The sequence below is a fragment of the Gadus morhua genome, chromosome 9 (genome assembly GCF_902167405.1).
Source record: "Gadus morhua chromosome 9, gadMor3.0, whole genome shotgun sequence".
NCBI lineage: Eukaryota > Metazoa > Chordata > Actinopteri > Gadiformes > Gadidae > Gadus > Gadus morhua.
This window is the reverse complement of record NC_044056.1, coordinates 9,245,860-9,270,494: the sequence shown is the minus strand read 5'-3', so window position 1 is coordinate 9,270,494 and position 24,635 is coordinate 9,245,860. Positions and strand designations below refer to the sequence as shown.

General features: G+C 46.1%; 3 protein-coding genes across 7 annotated transcripts in view; 2 read left to right on the top strand and 1 right to left on the bottom strand.

The window, feature by feature from the left end:
* The window catches only part of LOC115550554 (GTPase HRas), a 17,377-nt gene extending 5,363 nt beyond the window's left edge, over positions 1-12,014 (top strand). For all 4 annotated transcript variants that reach the window (XM_030365704.1, XM_030365706.1, XM_030365705.1 and 1 more), the window contains 5 exons: positions 2,397-2,537; positions 4,993-5,171; positions 7,251-7,410; positions 8,333-8,462; positions 8,838-12,014. In XM_030365704.1, coding sequence (XP_030221564.1) covers positions 2,427-2,537; positions 4,993-5,171; positions 7,251-7,410; positions 8,333-8,452 — 570 coding nt within the window. In that variant the 5' untranslated portion in view covers positions 2,397-2,426 and the 3' untranslated portion in view covers positions 8,453-8,462; positions 8,838-12,014. The remainder of the gene's footprint in view (positions 1-2,396; positions 2,538-4,992; positions 5,172-7,250; positions 7,411-8,332; positions 8,463-8,837) is intronic.
* Positions 12,015-13,701: 1,687 nt separating this feature from the next.
* On the bottom strand, positions 13,702-21,355 carry LOC115551279 (titin-like). Of its 2 annotated transcripts, none has more exons than XM_030366922.1 (4): positions 21,239-21,355; positions 20,698-20,806; positions 13,979-20,248; positions 13,702-13,829 (listed from the first exon to the last, which is right to left on the bottom strand). In XM_030366922.1, exons 1-4 carry the CDS (start codon positions 21,257-21,259, stop codon positions 13,813-13,815), a joined length of 6,417 nt encoding a protein of 2,138 aa, XP_030222782.1. In that variant the 5' UTR covers positions 21,260-21,355; the 3' UTR covers positions 13,702-13,812. The 2 variants fall into 2 exon arrangements, with proteins under 2 accessions (XP_030222782.1, XP_030222783.1); XM_030366923.1 differs by having other exon boundaries at positions 13,979-20,245.
* Positions 21,356-22,115: 760 nt separating this feature from the next.
* Positions 22,116-24,123, top strand: gdpgp1 (GDP-D-glucose phosphorylase 1). The gene has a single exon (XM_030367128.1). It carries the CDS (start codon positions 22,313-22,315, stop codon positions 23,399-23,401), a length of 1,089 nt encoding a protein of 362 aa, XP_030222988.1. The 5' UTR covers positions 22,116-22,312; the 3' UTR covers positions 23,402-24,123.
* The last annotated feature ends 512 nt before the right edge of the window (positions 24,124-24,635 follow it).

Below are 24,635 nucleotides of genomic sequence, written 5' to 3'. Positions count from 1 at the left end.
GTCTCCATAGCAACACTGTTACGGTCTTCTGGGGAACACTGTTAAAGTCTCTGGGGCAAGACCATTCAAGTCTATTAGACAACACTGCTACAGTCTCTGGGTAAAATATTCCATTCCTCTGGGCAACCTGTTACAGTCTTCTGGGTACCATGATACAGTCTTTGGGGCAACACTGTTACAGTCTTTGGGTAACATGTTACAGCCTTCTGGGCAACATGTTATAGTCTGCTGGGCAACACGTTCCAGACTTCTGGGCAACGTGTTACAGCCAATCTGGGCTACATGTTACAGTCTTCGGGGCTACATGTTACAGTCCTCTGGATAAAATGTTACAGTCTTCTGAGTAACTTGTAACAGTCTTCTGGGCAACATGGTAGTCTTCTGGGTAACATGTAATAGTGTTCTTCTGGGTAACATGTTTGTCTTCTGGGCAACATGTTACATTCTTCTGGGCAACATGTTACAGTCCTCTGGGAAACATGTTACAGCCGTCTTGGTAACATGTTACAGTCTTCTGGGTAACATGTTAAAGTCTTCTGTGTAATATGTCAACACTGTCATTCAACTTTGGTTTTCGTAATACACTCAAGGTGATCCTAATTTTGCTCATTTTCTTTATCTAATCACTGTGTATACATTTAAATGTAGCATAGAAATTCTGAATACAATTTTAATTTATTGCTTGCATATCATCACCTATTGTGTACTTTTTCCTCTAATAAATGGATTGGTTTTAGTTTAACTTTCACTGACTGACTGGGGGAGAGGGTGTGAGTGGCTGGCATATTCCTGCTTTGTGATGGAAAGTCTAACAGTATATCTGTCCTTACCTGGAGAGATGTCTTTCTTGTTGACACAGGGTCGGCCTGCAGTGTGCTTCAAGGCCACGCTGTCTATAAGAGACATACAGATGTACACCACTTTGAATGGTCACAGTGGGCACCAGGAAAGAAAACGTTTTTCAGTGTACCTCTTTACTCTCTCTGCACACGTCTCCATCGTCCAAACGGTACGAAGGAGCCGCCCACCGTCAAGCATGGATGTGCTCATGGTGACAATGCTGTGATGTCTACAGCCCCTCTGGTCAGGACACCCAGACAAACAGCTGGGTTTGGTGTTGGAGCAGGTGATGGGATTTTAGTGAGTCACACCTCGCCCTAAAGCAGGAGGAAGTCGTTCTGTCTTATTTACCTAATCTCCTTTCAAGGAATTTGACCATGGCCCCCAGACTCCACAGCTGATAAGCATTGTAGTCACACCTATATGATTGTATGTTGTCCGGCAACACAATCACTCAATTTTTAACAGTTGTAGCGTTTTCTTTTTTTTTTCAATTCCAGGCCAATAAGATCCGATTTTTGGAAATTCCCGACAGGTTCCGAGTTATTTAAGATAAGAGGCATGCTGGAAACACCAGCACTTCCTCATAGCGATAAATTGGAAAGCCAGCCAGCTGACACATCTTTCTCAGAGACGGCCTGTGTCATTTCTCATCATTCCTCATTAGTCATAGTGGTTAATTGTGATGGTGAATAGTGACAACTGTACGAATAATTACCCGTCTTGCTACCTTATGAATGAGGGTTTTTTGCTATTGATGTTTTTCTCCAATGTTGTTTGAAATGTGAGTCGTGTGAATATGATGTCAGCTTTAGTAGCAGCTATAGTTAGTTGTTGTTTTCGTTAGTCACAGTGCGTCCAAAAGTATAACCATGTAGACTGATCTGAGACACACACACACACCCACACACACACACACACACACACACACATACAATCGCATTCACACATACACACACACACATTCACATTCACACATATACCTACACACACACACACACACACACACACACATACACATACACATACATACACCACACACGTTCACAGCCACACACACACACACACACACACATGCACAAACACAAACAAACACACAGACACACATACATACACATTCACAGACATACACACACACACACACACACACACACACACACACACATGCACACACAAACACGCCCCACCCTTAATACTCCTCTGGCTGCTCAGGGCTGTGGCGGGCTGGAACACAGAGTACCTTCAGCACATACTTCACATTCCTCACTTAGGTTCTCTAAACTCTGCCCACACACACACACACACACACACACACACACACACACACACACACACACACACACACACACACACACACACACACACACACACACACACACACACACACACATACACACACACACACAAACACCATGGGAAAGACACGTCGGGGCAGTCCACAGCTACCGTCAGACCTTGTGACCGTTAGCATAGGATTCCATTTGTGTGTGTGTGTGTGTGTGTGGGTGTTGCTAACACATGCTAACCATGTCTCTGTGCTCCTGTGTCTCCTGCAGTGGTGCGCGTGGCCAGAAGCAGCGGTGAGGATGACGGAGTATAAGCTGGTGGTAGTGGGAGCAGGAGGTGTGGGGAAGAGCGCTCTGACCATCCAGCTCATCCAGAACCACTTTGTGGACGAGTACGACCCAACCATCGAGGTACGGTACCCTACTTTACTGTCGGGGGTTCACACGCGCCCCAGTGGCAAGCATTGCACTGGAAGTTTCTTTCTGCCATTTGACAAGTAATAAGTTACTTTACGATATTACTTTGGGTTTGAAGTAATGATTTTTAAATGACTTGTAACTTTTGCGTTCATTTGAATGATCTGTAGTAGCCGAATCAACTGTCAAACTATGCATCTTTGTTTTTTAACTTTCACCCTGATTAGCCCACTTATTACACTGCTACTTACTGAAGAAATCAATAATCACGCAAAATATAAATACATAAATATTGCTTCCACAAAAGAAATGTCTGTTACGGTTCGATTAGTGTCCATAGCAACGGTCTTGTATCCATAGCAACGGCCTCCTATACAGAAATAACAGACCGCTGAATGCCCTGCACGACCAATCAGAAACCAGTATTTAACAAAGCTGTGTAATAAAATACTGTGATAAAAGTCACACATTACAGTATTATATTACTTTCAACCCCGACGCCCTTGCCAAGTCACCTGAAAACGTTCTTTCACCCATCGCCTCCTCCCTCCCTCCCAAGACTAGCTTACACTTACTGCAAGTTAGACTCCACCTGTCAATGTTCAACCTCCACGGGTCACTTCATGCTGATGGTGTAACAGTCTAATGTGTAAGGCATATTGGTCGGTTTGGCAAGTGAAGCTCCTTACGCCACAACTCAACGGAGGAATGGTTTCCTGTACGCGCTGTCTCTCGGCAGCGCAGCCTGCTGTGGACTGCTGGGTGTTAGTGAGCAGTTAGTGGAACCAGATGTTAATGAGATCCTTCCACTCTTGTCACGTTACAAAACAGGTCTCTTAGTTAACGGTCGGACCCGTTGTGGCTTGACGCCAGCTTTCAAGTCTATTTCTCAAGGTTACGCAAAAGGCGATGGTTCACATTTCATCATGAGAAAGCGAGATAGAGATACAGAGAAACAGAGAGACAGAGAAACAGACACAGCGACAGAGAGAGAGCGACAGAGAGACAGGGAGACAGAGAGACAGACAGAGACAGACAGAGAGAAAGAGAGAGGGACAGAGAGACGGAGAGGAAGAGAGACAGAGAGAGAGACAGATCTTGCTTTCTTTTTGACCCTGTCAGCCATCTTTGTTTTTCTCCACGCCTGCCTCTGAGTGGACAATGTCCTGTCTGTGTGTGCATTCCTGGCCCCCGTGTTCCCTTAAACAAAGGGACGGCCTCCCATGTTAGTGTGGACATGTGTTGGAAGGCTAAACATTGGCTAGGGGGCACGTGCGTGCATGTGCGTGTGTGTGCTTGCATGTGTGTGACTCTGCATGAGCACAGGCACCTCCGTGCACTTTGACCTCAGCCTTAAGACAAGCTTAATGTTTACCGAGCCGTAGCAGTAGCACGTGTTTGTATCTACTGCAAAAGATTGTTCCTAATGTTGCTGATGCTTGCTCGCTGCCTTGTTTGATCTGGAACAATCCCTGGCCCGCCGGCCCAGGAGAAAGCCATGACCTCATTGCTGTATGTGGTCCAAGCTGCCAACGCCACTTTGAGATGTTTAAAAATCCAAAGATTGAAAGCAGTGTTTCTGAAACTAGGGGGGTGCTTGGGACAAAGAGCCACGGTCCAGTTGGAGCTGGGTGGGGGGCTCACACCGTACCAAACACAGAAATCTCTGAGCACACCGGAATGGGGATCACCAACTCCAGTGTGCTCAGAGCTGTCGGAAACACTGAAGCCGTGCACCACAGTGCACTACAGTGGAAAGTGTTGTTTATGACACACATTGACAAAGTGTACAACAGTGTACTACACTAGTGTTGTGTACTGTACTGTCGGATTCCAAGCATCTCACCTCAATCACCTCTTCCCTCTGAGAGGCAAAGGGCACTGATACTCCTGTTGGTCCCAGTGGGGAATGAAAGATAAGAGGGGGACCCCCCCCCCCCCCCCCCCTACCACCTTCCCCCTCCATACTCCCCAGTGTATTTTGAATAGAGCTTGCGTAGGGGGGAGGGGTGTGTGTGTGTGTGTGTGTGGGGGGGGGGGGGCGTACACCCACCCAGCTAGCATCTAGAACAAAGATGGATCAAAGATGGACGCTAGGCAAATAAGGTCCATAGAGGGTAAATGGGAGGGTTCAATGTGGAAGTAAAGATTTGGATTTTGGCGTTATATATCTCATATTTGTTAAATATTAAATACGTTAATTGTTGTTCGGAACAGAAGTGGACTCCCTCAGTTTCATCCATTTCAAACACCCGTCGGCCGCTGCAGCATTAGCATGGTGCTAAACAATTATACTATATTATTGTATATTATCGTATTGTGGTATTAAAGTATATCAAGGGAGTCAACGGTGGTTCGGGGGTGCTGGACGAAGGGAGGGTCCCGGGGCCACGGTGAGGAGGGGTTATGCGGTGAGACTAAAGCGCTTCTACCCCCTCTGATTCTGCAGGACTCGTACCGGAAGCAGGTGGTGATAGACGGCGAGACGTGTCTGCTTGACATCCTGGACACGGCTGGCCAGGAGGAGTACAGCGCCATGCGGGACCAGTACATGAGGACCGGCGAGGGCTTCCTCTGCGTCTTCGCCATCAACAACACTAAGTCCTTTGAGGACATCCACCAATATAGGTGAGGGAACAGGGGGGGGCTGTTATTTTGAAAAATAAGTCAGTAAGTCTGTTAGTCATTGGAACTATGTTATTGGAACTTGGTTCCACTAAAACCCTTACTGAACCGACAGCAACGATACTGTTTCTCTTTCTTCTGACAAATGTACTTATTCTAAATTGCTTTGGATTAAAGCGTCTGCTAAATGCCCTTAATGTTAATGTAAAGATAAATGTAAGGGTTCAAGCCTTATAGCGTGAATTGAAGTCTGAAAATGTGATTTATATGGCGGGAAAATATATCCAATGAGAGGGGTTGAATCTCAGGTGTGGGAGACAGAATTTTAATCAACATAGGCTATGGAACGTTCTAAGTTGTTGACGAGGACACAAGGGTGTGTTTGTTTGTTTGTGTGTGTGTGTGTGTGTGTGTGTGTGTGTGTGTGTGTGTGTGTGTGTGTGTGTGTGTGTGTGTGTGTGTGTGTGTGTGTGTGTGTGTGTGTGTGTGTGTGCACCTCTGCAGTAGCGTGGTGATGTCATGCTGAAGCATTTAACACGGCTAAAGAAAGCTTAGCCTCCTGAGTGGAGGTTTATGGTGTGCTGCCAATGAAATCGATCCAGACTCAATTAGAGAGAGAGAGAGAGAGAGAGAGAGAGAGAGAGAGAGAGAGAGAGAGAGAGAGAGAGAGAGAGAGAGAGAGAGAGAGAGAGAGCGCGATAGGGAGAGAGAGCGATAGAGAGAGAGAGAGAGAGAGAGAGAGAGAGAGAGAGAGAGAGAGAGAGAGAGAGAGAGAGAGAGAGAGAGAGAGAGAGAGAGAGAGGGAGTGAGAGAGAGAGTGACTTCTGCAGCCAATATTCTCTCCTTCTCGTTGATGTTAAAATATCCACGAGGAGGGGAGGACTAGTGTGTGTGTTTACCTCACTGGTCCAATGTGTAGCAGCATCTTCTCCGCTCTCCGGCCTAACATAGCTGCTGACATCATATAGGCAGACCGCGCCACAGCCCCTAAATAACACAGTGCCCTCTGGACATACAGCCCGTCTGGTTATTTCCATCCATCGGCTCTTGATCTATAGTTAGTGATCGCAGAATCTGGAAGAATCTCCGTTGCAGAATGTGATCCTTGCCCAGAATGCACCTGGCCGTAAAGTAAAGGCACCCCGCTCTGACCAGAGGTTATTTCCAGTGCTCCCAGCGCACGCCCCAGCCCTGCGGTTGTGTTGTGTGTTGTGTTGGGTTGTATCTCGGGTCACATGTGGGCGGTGACACCAGGACAGGAGCATGCACGGGGAAGGGGGGGGGGGGGGGGGGGGGGGGGGGGGGGGGGGGGGGGTGAGCACGGTTGTCACCGCTGAGAGACGGAGGAGCCGTGCACGTGAAGCCGTGCACGTGATGCCGTGCACGTGAAGCCGTGCACGTGAACCTCACAGTGAAGCAGATGAGGGAGAGGAGAGGAGACTGATAGATCTCACCAAGTGAGCTGCTCCATCTGCTGGCTGGCTGAATGGCTAGCTGGCTGCCTGGCTGTCTTGTGGGTTATTTTGCAAGCTGACTGAATGGCCGGCTGAATGGCTAGCGGTCTTGTTGGTTATTCTGCAGGCTGACTGACTGGAAGACTGGCTGGCAAGCTGACTGACTGTCTGCTTGTTTGGTTGTCTTGCTGGCTGGTTGTATGTTGGCACTTGCGGCTAGAGAGCGATGAGGTAATGCTGTTGCCTGTCCCCGCCCTCCCTCAGCAGTGCAGCAGTACAGCAGCCCGGAGCCCGAGGACTGCTCTTCAGGGTCCTAGTGCTCCCTGGTGCCGGGTCCCCCCGGGGCTCCAGCTCCACTGTTGTTTATCACACACAAAGTCTCACGTAAAAAAAAAAAACACTCTTTTATGTGTAACTGAATCAGGGCGTGAGACGTTTAACTGTAAAAGAGCTGGGATTGAAGCCCCATTCAAATGTTACGTCCACCAAAATGTTACTGGGATTATTTACTCTGCGCCGCTGCGCTTTTAAAATGATTCGAAGAAACGGTCGCATGTCAGCCATGAAGATGAACCGGGCCGTCAACAGGGACTGACGTGAGCGGGTGGTGGTTGTGCTTCCTCGACAGGGAACAGATCAAGCGGGTGAAGGACTCGGACGACGTGCCCATGGTCCTGGTGGGCAACAAGTGCGACCTGCCGGCCCGCACGGTGGACACCCGGCAGGCCCAGGAGCTGGCCCGCTCCTACGGCATCCCCTACATCGAGACCTCGGCCAAGACGCGACAGGTACCCGCCCGCTGCCGTCTCAGAACCAGGCACCTCTGCAGAACCAGGCCCCTGTAGAATCAGTCCCCTGCAGAATCAGGCCCCCCTGTAGAGTCAGGCCCCTGCGGAATCAGTCCCCTGAAGAATCAGTCCCCAGTAGTAGGACCCCGCTCATCCTGGGGGGCGTAGAACGCCGAGTGTTTAGCGTTCACTGGATGTGTGATGTCTTCCTCTGATCGGCCCCCGTAGGCTTTAAGGAGGACACGCCGACGCTCACTACCGAAGTAGGGGCGTCGGTACGTGTGACGTACACGTATGCAGGAACGAGCGCTATTGGCCGACGGCCGCCAACAAAGCACCTATGATCCGTCACGGAGTCGCCTGAAACGATCCATTTTAATTTAGTAAAAAAAAAAAAAACGTATCGGCCATTTTAATTTGAGCATTAACCCAAGGACCCTGATGATGGAGAGGGCTTTTTATTTTTTTTTCATGACATCACTGGGATTGGTGGAGCGGCCACGGTTGCCACGGTAACGCTCCCCAACCCGTGATTAATGAATGGACGCAGGGAGAGTTACCGTCAGCATTAGAAGTGACCTCCATTCAATTCCCCTTCCCGAGGACAATTTACGAATGCAACTGTTTTCTCCTGTACAATTCTAATCTTTTACGTGTGTGGGTGTGTGTGCGTGTTTGGGTGCATTTGTATGCGTGGGTGCATGTGTATGTTTTTTTGTGTGTGCGTCTGCATTTCTGAATGCATGCACGTTTGTGTGTGTGTGTGTGTGTGTGTGTGTGTGTGTGTGTGTGTGTGTGTGTGTGTGTGCATGCATGTGCCTGTATCTATGTGTCTATGGGTGTGTGTGGGTATTGGTGCGTGCGTGTATGTGTATGTGTGTGTGTGTGTGTGTGTGTGTCAATGTGTGCGTGTGTTGACCAGGGAGTGGAGGACGCCTTTTACACATTGGTTCGGGAGATTCGACAGCACAAGCTGAGGAAACTCAACCCGCCCGACGAGAGCGGCCAGGACTGCATGAGCTGCCGCTGTGTGGTGTCATGATGCACTGAAGGTCAGAGCACCCCTCTGCACCCACCCCCCAGCCACCTCTCACCCAGTCTGGCTTCCCTCATAATCACACACTGGCTCTGCACCCTATCCCTAAAGCCACCTAGCACTCATCCCAGTGTCCAGTAGGATCACACACTTGTTTCTCACTACAGCTCACCACTCACTCTCAGTCCATTTCTTATGTATTCCCGAATCCAATGTAAAAACCTTTCTGGGGAGAAGTACTGCAAACAAAAGATGATCCCATTTTTAAACGTAGTCCTGATCTCACTGCTCAGGCCCAGAGCACACCTGAGCCACTCTATGACAGGCAATGTTGTACATCGTTCAGTGTTTAATCCTGCGTCTTAACCGTGGTCCTCTTGTCCCCCCCCAGCTCCCCCCGGGAGTGGCCGGGCGAGGGACAGACGTTCCCGCGCGTGGACGTGGCAGCATGGACTCCAGAACGGCTAGCTTACACCGCCCTCGTGAAGAAACGTTCTGGGAAAAACCTGAGGAGTAGAAAGGACCCTCACAGAAGCATACTCACAAACAAAAAAAAGAAAAAGAAAACGAAAGTACACACATGTAAAATATCGACGCCAGAACTGATTGTACCCATGAGAACTTTGTACTATGGAACGGACGAAACTGGTTTGTGTTGGCTGGCAGTTCTAGAACCCCCCCCCCCCCCCCCCCCCCCCCCCTAGCCACAACCCTACGCCCACCACCCGGCCCTGCTTTCTAGTCCATGTCTGCCCAGGAGCGTTGCCACAACGAACTCCAGCCCACCCCCACCCCCCCCTCCCCCTGTGATGTCATGGGCAGCTCCACAGGATCCTGCTAACTTATTGTTTTACAGTCTCAACACTGGTGTTTTTGTTTTGGTGGTTCGGAAGAGGATATCGGCAACAACACACACACGCACGCACACAATCACGCACACACACACACACACATACACACACACACACACACACACACACAAACACACAGACACACAGGTAGAAGCGTCAGGCAATGGGTCTACTGGACAGGCCTGTGACCGTGAGGGTAGTGCCTCCCTCAGCCAACCTGCCTCACCCCTGACACCCAGACGTCTCTCTCTCTGTGTTGTCCCCCACCCCTGTCTGCCCTGGAAGGGGGTGGGCAGAGTCGGCTCTGAGTTTGGCCAGACACCAGACACTGTGGTCGTCTGACACTCGGTTCATCCATAGAAAAACATATGACCATCTGTCTGATCATATGGATCTGTTTCTTTGTAAAATGGACCTCCTTCGCATCGCTTGAGGTTTGGAGATTAATTTCATCAGGACGGCGAAAGAAAAAGGCCTAATTTCCAGATTTATTTTTTAATTTCCAGATTTTTATCAATTCATTTTTTCGGTGAGATATGCTTTTGAGGTGGATATACTGGTTGTCATAGATACAGTTTCAAAGTGTATGGACTTTAATTCCCGTAATTAAGATTCTCCCTTCAAGATTCACACTGGTCTAGCCAGGTGTGCGCGCTAACGTGTTTGTAGACTAATTATCGTAAAGGCTTGTGTGTGTGTGTGTGTGTGTGTGTGTGTGTGTGTGTGTGTGTGTGTGTGTGTGTGTGTGTGTGTGTGTGTGTGTGTGTGTGTGTGCGTGCGTGTGTGTGTGAGATCTGGTGCAATAGCATTGTTTACTGTCCTGAGGTCAAGGGATCTGGAATAAACCATCTCTTCTCCCATTTAGTTATTTTTCTCAGTGTGTTTTTTGCTTTGGTTTTGGGTCTTCACTTCCTGCGAGCGTGCAGAGGTACAGGACATGACATCACCTGCTGTGACATAGACTGTTTCCAAACCGTCTGCCTTTCTGAACGACGCCATGCCAACACGACCGCTCAGACAAAAGACTGTGACTTAAACCAGGAAAGCGACCGTTGTGGTTCCCTCCTGCTTCTCTTCTGTCCCTCCTTCATCTAGATGCGTGCACGATGAGGAATCTTGTGTCGGACCACAAGGTAAAACCGCACGGGCATTAGTCGGCTTTTAAGGCTCAGGAATTCTTTCGGGTCAAGAAAAAAAGTCCCATTAGTCCTTTTCGTGTGTTTTTGGGGCTGCCCTTAAACCCGAGGGCAGGCCTGTCATCAGCACTGGGGGGTGGGGAAAACGACCTCTGTTTTATTTTTTTCTGCCACACACCACAATACCCTCAATCTGCTTCTCTCTGTCTGCAACGGCCACCCGGGCTCACCAGAGGAACCGCAATTCATTGCTGCAAGATCTCTTTGGGGATGGGTGTGAAATACTGTGTGATGGATTTTTTGATCATGGGGTGTGCACTGCTTTATTTTTTAACATTGACTAACCTGTCCGCCTCCTGGGTTCATCTGCTCACTGCCTCCATGTCGGTGGTGGTTCCTTTCTCGTACGGGTTGGTGACTCGGTACCTCACATAGGTGCGAACCCCGCTCCGGGACTATATGGCTGTGTGCTCTGTGTTGTATCTGTTGGATTCTGTGTATGACTGGAAAGGTGGATAAGTGGGAGACCTGCACTGTACAGTATAGTATTAACGTCTAAACAAAGAAAAGATCTCTACTAAGCCTTCAATACACCAATAGAAAGGGGTCAATATTTCCTGGGCCATTCTTTTGTGTTTTGTAGTTTAAAGAGCGATAGTATGAGAATCTCTCAGAGTTGATCCGAAATAAATATGGGGAAAAGGGGATTTTTGGTTAATCACGTGCAACTTCTGACCCGTCGACTTTTTGTTAGGATTTACAGATGAAAGCCCTTGTCATTTTATGTACTCATAATAATATAGTTGAATGCGTCTTGTAGGCTGAGGGGTCGTGGAGGTGTCGTCAAGCAGGAGTCTGTCTCGGTTAGAATCTGATTTGTACAGAAAAGAAAAGCTTGTCCCACTACAAAAAAAGACTTTAAAACAAATCATCCACTAATTCTGTACATCGTGAAGACTGTGATAATGTTGTCTTGCTGAGTGTTCTGTGAGGTTTTGTCAGCCGGGATGTAAAATGAAAGGTCTCTTGATGGATTTCAGTACTGACGGACGATTCAGCAAACAAAAAAGCCATGTGTTTAAATTAATTTACACAATCTTAAAATGATGGATTTCTTTCGACATTCCTAAATGTATAGATTATGATTACATTTTTTAAAGGCCTTTTAAAGTGAGTTCAAATCGGTTCAACTTTCTCCCCAGAAAAACGATTTTGTGTTAACATAGGCCTACTGACAGCCATGTCATTTTTACTTGCTTATCTTTATAAAGTAGAACAGACACAAATCTATGCATTAAATTCCCAGTACATTAGAGATTTTATTGTCGTTGTTGCAACCGGAACACCCAGCCAGAAAACCACTGCTATATTTGGGCAAGCATGGCTTAGACTATATTATGGACCATTTGGGAATTTGCACAAGGTGGTCTTGAGGGCTTGTTTCTCCCTTGCAAACTGTGGAAAGAGGAAATGTCAAAGGAATTTGGGAAACTGTCAACTGTTAACTATTTAAGATGTATTTACTCTTTAACATTGTGGCAAATGTATTGCAGGAAAGAATTAAAGATGTCAAAAAATGAATTTACTGTGGTCTTTTCCTCAGTTTGGCTTTGCTGCCACCTATTGGGCACAATTTATAACAATTATTACACTAATTATTTTTTTAATCAATATTTAAAAGCATTGAAAGTTGAGCGAGGGAGTGGTAACTGGAGTCGAATACTCAAGAGTCGGATAATATTTGTGTAAAATATATAAATACAATTCACTTGAAACAAATATTGTTATGAAATATATTTTATACGGTTGAATACATTGTTAGAATATATTGTTATGTGTAACTGTCTCCAGACAATTATAAAAGGAGAATGCATGCTTGAAATGACATAATAGATATTTATTAACTTTTGTATAATACTGAAGTGTGTGAGTTGCGTCGGTGCGGCTGGATGGTGATTACCACGCGGAGAGCGAGACAGTGGGCCCCTTGGCCGACAGGGGGCGCAAGGGGCTTTATTCTAACTCCAAATTGTTATAGTTCCCACTTGCGAAATATAATTCCAGAATAATGTTTGCTATGCAAAAACATAAGAGAACCATAGCACTGAACCTTCTCTCTGATGTAGAGGAGATACACATCCAGTAAGTTATAAACATTTTACACCGCGTCCTTTGGTTTTTATTGAAGCAATAGCATTTAATCGCCAATAGATGGCGTCTTCACTCTGTGACGAAAACATTCAAATACATTTGTACCAACGAAAATAACAGAAATAGCTTAGTCTCTTAAGACTAACTTATTCAGTCATTTGTTAATCATCCCTGGATAGATCCTAACAGCAGTCCCAAGGCACACATTAAAAAGGCACAACGTTTGAAAGGATGACATAATAATTATATATTATTAGGTGTCCCAACCTAATGGTGGACACCTACATGGAGCTCAGCGGTTGAGTGCATGTCAGAAATGCATTGCAGGAGGTTTACAGTGTGAATCTCACCTCAACCCAACATGTTGTGAGAAACAGCACCAAAACGAATGTATCTCACCATACTATGTCTGACTTTGCCATTGTTGCTTGCAATTATATTTGTACATCATCTTTTGGCGCAATACAATAGAATAGTATGAATGCATTGTCCAGCGAAAACCCTACTTTGTCACTTAATACAGTAAATGGTATCTTCTAGTTCAGGGAGAAGATACTACTGTGTTAGTCCTATCCCAAGTTTAACCTTATTCAGTATGAAACCAATCGTTTTATAGCCTCAGAAAATCAAGGGTCACTGGTGCGTTTAAATTGTTTTGCATTCATGTCTCAAAGTGGTCAAATCGTTTTTTACCATGAAGAATAATAGTGTCCCGACTCCCTTCATATGTCCAATGTAATAGCACACGTACAAGGGAGCGTCGATGTTCCTATAAATAGGAGAGGTAAGGAACAGAAACTTAGCAATCCAAATCCGGATAGGCCTATGCTCTGGCAAAATAACATGAATATCATAACAAAAGGAATCATCATCCACTCATTTCTTATTGGAAGGAATGCAAGCTATATATCTTTTCATCTAAAGTAAACAAATATGTATATGAGCACATAATCAAAATTTAAAAAACATTGTGCCAGAATGTGTCACTATTAATGAAATGGAAAGTGCATTTTGGGAGAATATTCCTATCATCCACTATATATATATATATATATATATATATATATATATATATATATATATATATATATATATATATATATATATATAAATATATAAATATATATATATAAGCCACTTTGTAATAATAATTAAAAGACCAATCGATTTCCATCACATCCATCCCATTATATATTTGTTGGTGAGTGGAGAAGGTTGACTTTCCCAGCTAAAAGCTTGTAGTTTCTGAAAAAAAAGTAAATCAATTGTTTAGTTAATACAATAAATAACCTTCAAAACATGACAAAAAAACAATTGATGTTATTGAAACATTGAATTAGATATTAGCAACCGAACATAAAGATTTGAGCGTGGTGATATTTATTCAGAAGTACCTATCATCTTGGTTCCATCCTTGGTCTCAGCTGGGACTCCGACCCCGTACTCGTTTTCCGCTGTCACCCTGAAGAAGTAAATGCCCCCCTCCACCAGATCAGAGACGCGATGGGACAGACGTGTGCAAGACTTAGTAAGGTTGGTCCATCCTTTCCTGCTGATGTCGCGTATGTCCACATGGTAGTTCTGCACAGCGGCTCCTCCCTCATTCTCAGGCGCATCCCAGGTAACGGTGACACTGTTGATGGTCACATCCTTGACGGCGAGGCTTGCCGGGGGACCAGGAGAGTCCAGAACCCTTACGTTTAGGGTAAGACTTGCAGTTCCAGCTACATTCTGCAGTTTCACTATGTATTTTCCTGAGTCGTCGCGTGTGGCCTGTTCCACTGTGATGGAGGTCATAGAGCTAGACGTGTTGATGAGTCCTCGGATTCTCAAGTCTGCATCCGCCTTGTCCCAGCTCACATCTGGGGCAGGTTTTCCAGTAAACGGTACGGTCAAGGTGAAAGAGCTGCCGGCTTTGACAAGGATCACCTTGCGCATCTCATTGCTGATGTTAAATTCGGGTTTCTGCTCTCTCTCCATGGCAACCTCCGGATCTGTCTCAGGACTGGGCTCACTCGCGCCAATTCTGTTGATAGATCTGACGACAAACACATACTCCTCCCCGGATGTGAGCCCAGTGACTGTGAACTCTGTGTTCTCTGTGTTTGAAACAGCTTCGCTCCAACTGTCCTCTGATGTTTTCCTGTACTCCACCCTGTAACCGGTCACCACTGCTCCACCGTCAAACAGCGGCTTGTTCCAGGACAGGGTGATGGAGGTCCTGGAGGACTCGATGACAAGGGGCTTTGCTGGTGGGGACGGAAGAAACTTTGGATCCTCAGCCAAAGTAAGTGAGGACGGCATACTCGGCTCACTTAGCCCTGCCACATTCTCTGCAAAGACTCTGAATTCATACTCGCATCCTTCACGCAGGCCGGAAGCCTTAACCCGGAGGTCATACACAGGCTTTTTATTGACACGGGTCCATCGAAGACCCTGCTTTTCCCTCTTTTCAATGACGTAGCCGTTGATGCTGCTGCCGCCGTCAGTGGCCGGTCTCCTCCAGCAGATGGTCATGGCTTCGCTTGTTGCGCTTGTAACTTCGACGTCAGTAGGAGCCGATGGAACGGTGAACTGATCCACTGCCTTTGTGGGCTCGCTCTCGAGAACCTCACCCTCGCCGTATTTGTTCACTGCCCTCACCCTGAACATATATTCATTTCCTTTGAGAAGCTTGGTGATTTTGCACGTCGTTGACGTCAGGTCCCCATGAAGCAGAGTCCACGCAATGCGGCTGGTTTCACACTTTTCCACGATGTAGTGCATTATTTCAGCCCCACCCGTCTCCGTAGGGGGCCCCCATTTCAGGATGCATTTTTCCGCTGAGAGTCCAGTTATTGCCAGGGGACCCGCTGGGGGTCCCGGTCTGTCGAGCACCTTGCAGCTGAAGGTTTTAGAGGTGGTACCACCACTGTTCTGCGCAGTCAGGATGTACTGTCCAGAGTCTTTTCTGGTACTTTCTTTGATAAGTAATGAGGTCTGTGTCTTTGTGGAGGTTATCTCGAACCTTCCCTTGGTGTCAATTCTCCTGCTATTCTTAGACCAGAATGCCATGGGTTGGGGGCGTCCTGTGATAGTAGCATCTATTCTCAGGAGGACTCCTGCGTTGACCACCACCACCTGGTTACATCTATCATTAACGACAATATTTGGTGGATCCACATCATGCGTGGCTGTGACGGGTCCAGTGCATTTCGATGGTGGACTTAGGAGTTCAGCTGCGTTCTTGGCAATAACTCGAAAATCATATTGATCATCCTCAGTGAGGCCTGTCACGTCAAAGCAGGTCTCCTGTAGATTTGTAAAGTTGCACTTGAGCCAACAGCTCTGTGGGAGCTCTTTGCGTTCCACGATGTAACCGGTTATTTTGGCACCACCATCATATTGTGGTTTGTCCCAGGAGAGGGAAACAGAGCTACTGGTTATGCTGGTGACTGTGAGGTTTGTCGGAGGATCACACTGATCTCTTGCAGCCACAGGTTCAGAAGCCTTACTGCAGGGCCCAACTCCCGCCATATTTTCAGCACAAACACGGAACTCATATATCAGGCTCTCTTGAATGCTTGTGACCTTCAACTGGTTCTCAGTGAGAGGAATTCTGTTTAACTTTATCCAAAGGATGCTGCTCTGATCTTTGTATTCAATGTGATAGCCAGTCACTGGGCTTCCTCCATCACTCTCTGGCTGGCTCCATTCGACCAGCATGACAGATTTTGAGGCATTGGCTACATGGATAGAGGCTGGAGGGCCTGGAGGTTCAAAGGGATACTGGGCAACAACCGGTTCGGAGTCAACAAAGTTACTCTTCCCATATCGGTTTTCTGCTGCGACACGGAACTGATATTCTGTCCCCTGAGTAAGACGGCAGATCTTGATCGACGTTCTAGCCATCGTTGCTGATACAGTTTGCCATGTGGAGGATGTTGCGTCTCTCTTCTCGATAACATAGTTATCAACTTCACAGCCACCACGGTACAATGGAGGCTGCCATGAAAGAGAAACAAAGTCAGCGCTGAGCTCATCAATACTGAGGTCACTTGGCGGTCCAGGGGTTTCAAGAACATTGACAAATATGTTTGCTGATTTTGATCCAGATGAGTTGGTCAATTTGATCTTGTATTCTCCTACATCCATTCTAATTGCTTCTTTAATGGTTATTTCAGAGGAAATCTCAGATGTACGTACATTTACCCTATTTGTCTCTTTTAGTGTTTCGCCATTTTTTACCCAAACCACCTCTGGTTGTGGTGTACCTTTAAAGGGAACGTTGATTTTCAGATCGTTTCCTGCTCTCACACTGAATGCGGTGCACATCAAATTAATGATAGGTCCAACATTGTTGTCTTTTATAGAAACAGGGGTCAACAGGGGCTTAGGCTCACTCTTTCCCTGATCATTCATTGCGGTCACTCTGAAGAAATAGTCCCTTCCTGTTGTGAGCCCATTTATTGTAGTTTCTAGTGCTTTGAGTTCAGAACACACTGTCCACGTGTCATCTTCCTTGGCCTGCATCTCCACAATATAACATGTGATTTTGCTTCCTCCATCGTGGTCCGGCTTCTCCCATACAAGTCTGACACTGTTGGAGGTAACATCCTCGGCTGTGATTTTACCAGGAGACAATGGAGCCTCCGATATCTTGACGCTGTCAGTTGTCTCCAATGGAAGTCCAACACCAAAGTCATTCACAGCAAGCACCCGGAAAGAGTAAAAGCTTCCTTCTTGTAGATTTCCAATCTTGCATGAGTTCCTTACACAGTTGCTACAGACAGCAGTAAATGTCATTCTGGCCTCCTCTCTCTTCTCAACAATGTAGTGTGAGATCTTTGCACCTCCGTCAATGTGAGGTGGCTCCCACGAAATGGATACTGAGTCTCTCTTTACATCCTTAACTACTAAATTTGTTGGTGCGCTTGGTGAATCTAGCACGCTTACATTGATGAAGGCTGACTTGGATCCACTGCAGTTTTCAAGTGTCAACACATACTTGCCTGAGTCAAGTCTGTTGACATTTTCAATCAGTAACTCAGTGTAGGAGCTGGTTACCTCAATATGAGCGCGTTCATTGAGAGGGCCCTCTGCTTTTGACCATTTGACCACTGGATCTGGCCTCCCTCTAATGGCAACCAGAAGACGGAGGGTAGAACAGGAACGAACGTTCACAATCTTTCGTAACTCAGCATCCAACTCAATCTCAGGTGCCTCCAGTTTTTCTGCAGCCATCACTGGGCCAGGTAGATCCACATATTCTCCATGGCCAGCAAGGTTTACTGCACAAATACGAAAGTTATACTCTGCATTCTCTCTCAGTCTCTTGACGGTGTATGTGGTGTCCTCCCCTCCAGTAGGGGGCATGCATGTTGTCCAGTCATCGTCTGTAGCCTCTTTCATCTTGACTACAAATCCTGTTATGGTTGATCCACCATTGTAGATGGGCTTGGACCAGGCCAGAGACACAGTAGTGCCGGAGTGGTCAGTGACTTTTGGGTTGGTGGGAGGTCCTGGTGGGTACGTAGCTTCACAAATCTTAATGTATTCACTCGGAACACTGGGTGCACCCACGCCAGCAGCATTCTCGGCCGATACTCTAAACTCATAGAAATGTCCTTCGCTGAGTCCTGGGCACCGGAAACGCAAATCATTCAGCCTTCTCTTGTTGCATTTAGACCACCTGATACCGTCTTTGTCACGTTTCTCAAGGATGTACCCATCAATCTCGGATCCGCCATCACTTTCTGGCCTATGCCACGTCAGCAGTACAGAGTCCCCCGTAACGGCACTCGCTTCAGGGGCAGATGGTGAACTTGGTGTTGTGAAAGGGTTTTGTGCCACGAAGGGATCCGACTCAAGGGGTTCACCAACACCATATTTATTGACGGGAATAATTCTGAATATGTACTCTTTGCCGGACACCAGGTTATTCACTTTGTAACTGATGCTTTCAATTGATGGCTCGACTACAGTCCAGGAGACACGGCTAGTTTCCCTCTTCTCAATAACATAGTGGGTCACACTGGCTCCACCATCATTCATGGGCTGGTTCCAGTAAAGAGTGCACTTCTCTGCACTGACCACTTTGACTTTGAGAGGTCCAGCTGGAGGACCCGGTCTATCCAGGACCTTTACATTTACCGGAACAGTTTTAGTTCCGCCCATGTTATTGACGTTTAAGGCATAGTTTCCCCCATCCACGCGTGAACTGTCCCTGACAGTCAGAATTGTGCGGGAGAGGTCGGTTTTGACGTCCATTTTGGGTGTACTTTTATCGATTTCCCTTCCATCCTTTAGCCACCTGACTTGTGGGAGTGGCTTTCCTGAATAGTTGGCATCAATAGTAAAGGTGTCGCCAGCCTTAATCACATACGTGCTGTTGTACTTAGCATCCAAGGATATGGTTGGGGCCTCTATGACATCCTCGGCGGTCACAGTTGTACTCCTTGAAGGACCGCTCCAAACACCAGCACCGTTTCTGGCAGTGACTCTGAACTCGTACCTATCGCCACCAGTCAAATCTGTGACTGTGAACTGGGTTTCAATGACATTGATGAAATTGGCCTTCATCCATTTACCATCTGGCAGGTCCTTTTTTTCTACAAGGTAGCCAGTGATGGTACTCCCTCCATCGCTCTTGGGTTTTGCCCACTGTAGGGTGACATGGTCTCTTGTAATGACAACCACCTCTGGTGTCCCAGGTGGGTCACATGGATCTCTAGCCACGTAGCACTCAGATATCTCACTATACAGGCCGGGTCCAGCAATGTTCTCTGCTAAGACTCTGAACTCATATTCAATGCCTTCCTCCAGCCCAGAGGTTTTGAAACGAGCATCGGGAATAACAAGCTTGTTCAACTTGGTCCACAAAATGCTGTTCTTCTCCTTCCGTTCGAGGTGGTAACCAATGATAGGACTCCCCCCATCGCTGGTGGGAGGCTCCCATTCAACCACCATGTTGTTCTTGGTCACTGTGGTGACGCGTGGGGTGCCAGAGGCCGCTGGCTTACTGAAGGGATACTGTGCGATGACGTTGGGGGAACTGATTGGGGTACTTCTTCCATATCTATTTTCAGCAAACACTCTGAACTGGTACTCATGCCCTGTCTTTAGCCTGGGGACTTTAATTGCGGTCCTGACTGTTGTTGCTGAGACTATCTGCCAGTCTGTGGACGAGGTGTCGCGTTTCTCCACCACATAGTTGTCTATCTGGCAGCCGCCTGTGTATTCCGGTGGCTCCCAAGAGATGGAGACAAAGTCTGAGCTTACTTCCTCGATCTTTACGGGTGCTGTGGGTGGCCCAGGCCTTTCTAGAACAACTATTGTTATTGCTCCAGTCGCGGTCCCTGTGCTGTTACTCGCTGTGATGGTGTAATGGCCGGAATTATCCCTATTTGCATCTTTGATACGAAGGCTTGTCGACGACGCTGTGTGTGAAACCTCCAGTCTCGAAGTCTCCTTTATCGCAAGACCATCTTTTTTCCATTCGATCTTTGGTTTAGGCAGTCCAGTCACTGGGAGGTCTACCTTCAGAGCTGCCCCACATTTGACGGTGAATGTGCTGACCGTGATCTGAAGTTTTGGTGGAATAGTTTTCTCCTTGTCAGCAGCAGGTTTAGCCGTGTCGTCAGGTTTGCGTGCTCCATTCTCAACGGACCTGACGAAGCGATCTGCTAAACAAATTGAAATACATGATTACTATTACAGCAGATAAATAGCCTGACTGGACATATTATGAGATTGATTGTGTTTCATGAAAAAACAAAACATATGAACAAGAAAGGTAATTTGGGTTTCAGACCATGTGATACAATTTAGTTGATAGCATACACTTTTTGAAATACTGTTTGCTTACATGTTTAACTTAGATGTAACCAAATAATAATGTAATAATATCATAATCATGGTTGATTTCAGAATGCGGTCCATCAAATTATATATAACTAACCCTAACCCTAACCCTTACTCTGCTGAGAAAGTATCTAGACATCATATACATCAATCACGAGTATGGAACTGCTATTGTTTTCTGTAGGCATACTTAAAATATAACATTTCTTGAAATACATTAAATGTATAGTGTATGTTTTTTTTATTCAAAAATAGAAAATGGGGGACATACCATGACTGGGAGTCGACTTGGGGTCCTTTGGGATAGTGAGCTGTACCTCACTATCCCGCGTCACACTTATATCTGGAGCATGAGCTTTGTCTTCAGGTCCTGTTTTCATCTAGGAAATATGACAAAGAATACGCAAAGACATACACGTTCTTCGGGTTACAGATGTGTACGGCAAAGTAGCATTGTAGTTGCCTATGGCATACACATAGCATTTCTTGAAAATCTTGCTATACTTCTTGCTGACTTAAAAGTTTATTGTTTTAAAGAGGTTATCCCTGCCAGCAGTAGGGTAGTGGGGCAGTGATTCAGGGACAAGAGAGGCGTTAAAAATAAGCCAGCACGGCCGGCAAACTGACAACTGTTGACTGCTGACTGACTGTTTCTGCTGCCAAGCTGTTAAACATTTCTTCCATTTAACAAATTTCACCCTTATAAAAAGAGTTGCATCCGGTTCTAGGAAATCGTTCAAGTATTTATTTTTCTGGTTGTAGACAGAAGTCAATTACAATGCATTTTACCAGAAAATAATAACTGTACTCACTCCATTGTTGTTTGCTTCCATTCTGGGTGCTTGCTTGAATTTCCGAGTTTATGTGAGTCTCAACAGCCAACTATTGTGCTCTGGCCACACAAGTATGGACGTCTGTTTCAGACAGCTCTGCCAGTCACTGCTTTGCTTTAAAGGTATGCTGTGACTAAAATAACTAGGAACCCCATTGGCTAATATGGTACCCTAAATTGGGCCTGGCATATCAAGTGACTCACAAAGTGGGGTTTGGGAGTTGATGTTGGAGGGCTGGTGAGATGAGTTCCAATATATATGGATGAGGTCCACATATATTAATTTCCCATATATAATGCAAAAACAGATTTTATCTTGTTAAAAATGACCTGAAATGGTTCCCATGGACACGGATGTGGCAAGCCCTAAACCCCTTTAGGGGTTTAAAATATATATAAATACAAGAACACAATCTAAAAGTATAAATAAAGTTACAATAGAGTACAAGATTATATTTGTTTGTTGTTGTTGTTGTTGTTGTTTTTCTATGAACAGGCATACGTCCATCCACTGTTTGATATGTGCAGACTGAAATCAATATGCCACTGTATTTCCAGTTGTGCACCATGTGTACTTCCCAGTTCACAACGTAGCCTGCAGCAGACCCAGTGACGGTAGAGGAACCGCATCTCTCATCTCTCATCTCTCCTCTCTCCTCTTTCCTCTACACTGCTGAGCCAGCGGAGATGTCAGGTCAACCAAGACGATCCCATCCCATCGACGGAGCTGCGGGTTGAGATCTGGAGTGTGCAACTCTAAAGTTGATCTGCGTTTAACACTGTCGGGTTTCAGTCAGCTGCATGACTTTTATTTTGAAAGAACAAAATCGGAAGTGTGGTATATTTCCGCTAGCTTCAGGGCGTCACGGATTTCAGTCACACACGTGTGGCTGTCGGTAAACAGACGAAACTGAAGTGACTCGGATATTGGCCTATATCTTCTCCTTTAATCATTGAAACATTGAATCAATAAATCAATTACTTGATTATTCAAGTCCGCAGCTGTTATTCCTATATGTAAAGAATATACGTCCTGCGTCTCACCGGTCCCAACATGTCTCAGTTTACGTACAGCCACCGGGATCTCCTCACTGACATCCACCGGGCAGAACACCCCGACCCTCACACAGAGCCGTCCCCGTTCGATACACTCCTCTCCTCCGGCTGGCGGGAAAGGATGGGCCGGGGAGGAGTCTTCCGCTACCGCCTCGGTGCTCTGCAGACCCGGGTCTTACTGGGACCCCTGTCCCTGGTCGCCCAGCTGAACGTCCAGCGAGGCGTCGAGAGGAGGAAACCGCAGGAGATCCAGAGCATCAAGCAGCCGTACAATGCCCATCAGTTCAACTTCAACAAGATCAGTCCAGAAGAAGTGCTGTTTGAGATGAGCAGGGTTACTGAACAGAGTCTTCGCCCTCCAGGGGGAGATCGACCTGAGCTCCAGAAAGTGGTGGTGCTGGTCAATGTCAGTCCCTTGGAGTTTGGACATTGTCTGTTTGTCCCAGAGCCGTCACGCTGTTTGCCACAGGTCCTGACGCTGTCCGCCATCCAGACCGGGATAGAATCGGTTCTGCTGAGCTCTGATCCGGGCTTCAGGGTCGGGTTCAACAGCCTGGGAGCGTTTGCTTCGGTGAACCATTTACACCTGCATTGCTATTACCTAAAACAAGAGCTGCTGCTGGAGACCGTGCCGGTTGAGCCTTTGGTTCCTGAAAAGGGCTTTTACCGGTTGACACACCTGCCCAGAGGTTTTCTGTTTTACGCAGAACCCAATGACCTCGATCAAATCGCCCGTGTCGTTTTCCAAGTCACAGAAGCCCTTGTAAACGGAGATGTTGCCCACAACCTGTTCCTGACCAGAGGATGCCCCCCCAGTGAGGGCCAGCAGGAGGAGGCTCAGCAGGGGTCCAGGAGAGGAGTGCGCATTGCTCTATGGCCCAGGAGGTCCAGCTTCGGGGCGAAAGAGGAAACCGCTTTTAATGTGGCTCTGTGTGAACTGGCTGGACACCTGCCGTTTAAAGTCCAGCAAGACTATGAGTGTTTGACTGAAAAGGACGTCAAAGATATCATTCAAAGGTATCTTCTGCCTGATCAGGACTTTACCCGTTTGGAGAGGCAGCTGGTTGCCGATATGATTGATTTGTGAAATGCAAAATAAAGCCTTGAATTTATGAGTTTAATTTAATTTCGTGATTTAGTTAGAGATTAATTATAATCATACGTACTTTATTCCTTTCAGAAAACAGGTTAAGGCTAAAGGTATATACCTATACACAAACATAATTGATTGAATTTGTCCATACACAACTTTGCCTTGTTTGGACCCGCAAATAACATTTTGAAGATCAACATTTTATTATTTATAATATGATCATTATCTTTTTATCATTATCAGGTTGTGGTGAAATGTGGCCTTTGGGTTATTTAACAAGCGTGTATAGTAGGCCTACACCACTCTTACCACTGAGTGTGAATGAATCTGCTATTGCACAATTTATGCTGCGAGCCAAATACATTCAGCTATTGTATATTTGGGATTTAGGTTGTACTTGTGCATGTTGATCTATTTCCTGATGCTCTTTTATGGGCAACAAGTTGGATTCTGTTGACTTACTCTCATTCCCACATGCCAAACTAGTTTAATCCTTTCCCTGTATCCTTAGGTTCCAGAATCAAACAGCATATTTGAGGAGTGAAATAGGATGGAAATACTTGATAGACAATGAGTAAATATCCTGTAATTAAGACGAAAGTTGTGTGTTAGTTGTGCTAAAGGTACGCTTTACATGTGTGATTGCTTCATGAGAATATGTAACTTGTATAACAAACTGTAAAATGTTAAACGACTAATAAATTATGTAATAATGATTGATCTGATTGGGAACATTAATTATTGCTTATTTTAATAATCTATTTTGTTTTAGTAACATTTTTACCATGTTACTTTATAAGAATAAGGTGTGTGAGGTGTCAAACGTTATTCGTCAAACTTTGACACAACATTTCACTCAACAGAACTTTAAGGAAAAATGCTTACGCTGTCAACAACATTTGTATCGTGTCTTTTTACTGCATGAAAGGGCATCGCTTGGCAGCATCATATCCAAAAAACATCCCCATATGGAGTTTACATTACCCAGCAACACTAGGGAAACCAAGGGGGACCCAATCTGTTCGCCACACTGGTGTCACCAAGACACCGATTCCAAGCCATGCCATGAGCTCAATGAACAGGTAAAGCTACCTGGCTTCCTAATAATGATGCCCTGTGAGTAAGCTCACAAAGCAGCTGAATTAAAATTGTCCACATACATGATCCACATCATTTTAATCAAATAGATTTGTCAAGGATCTCTACTATGCGATCCATTGAAGATACA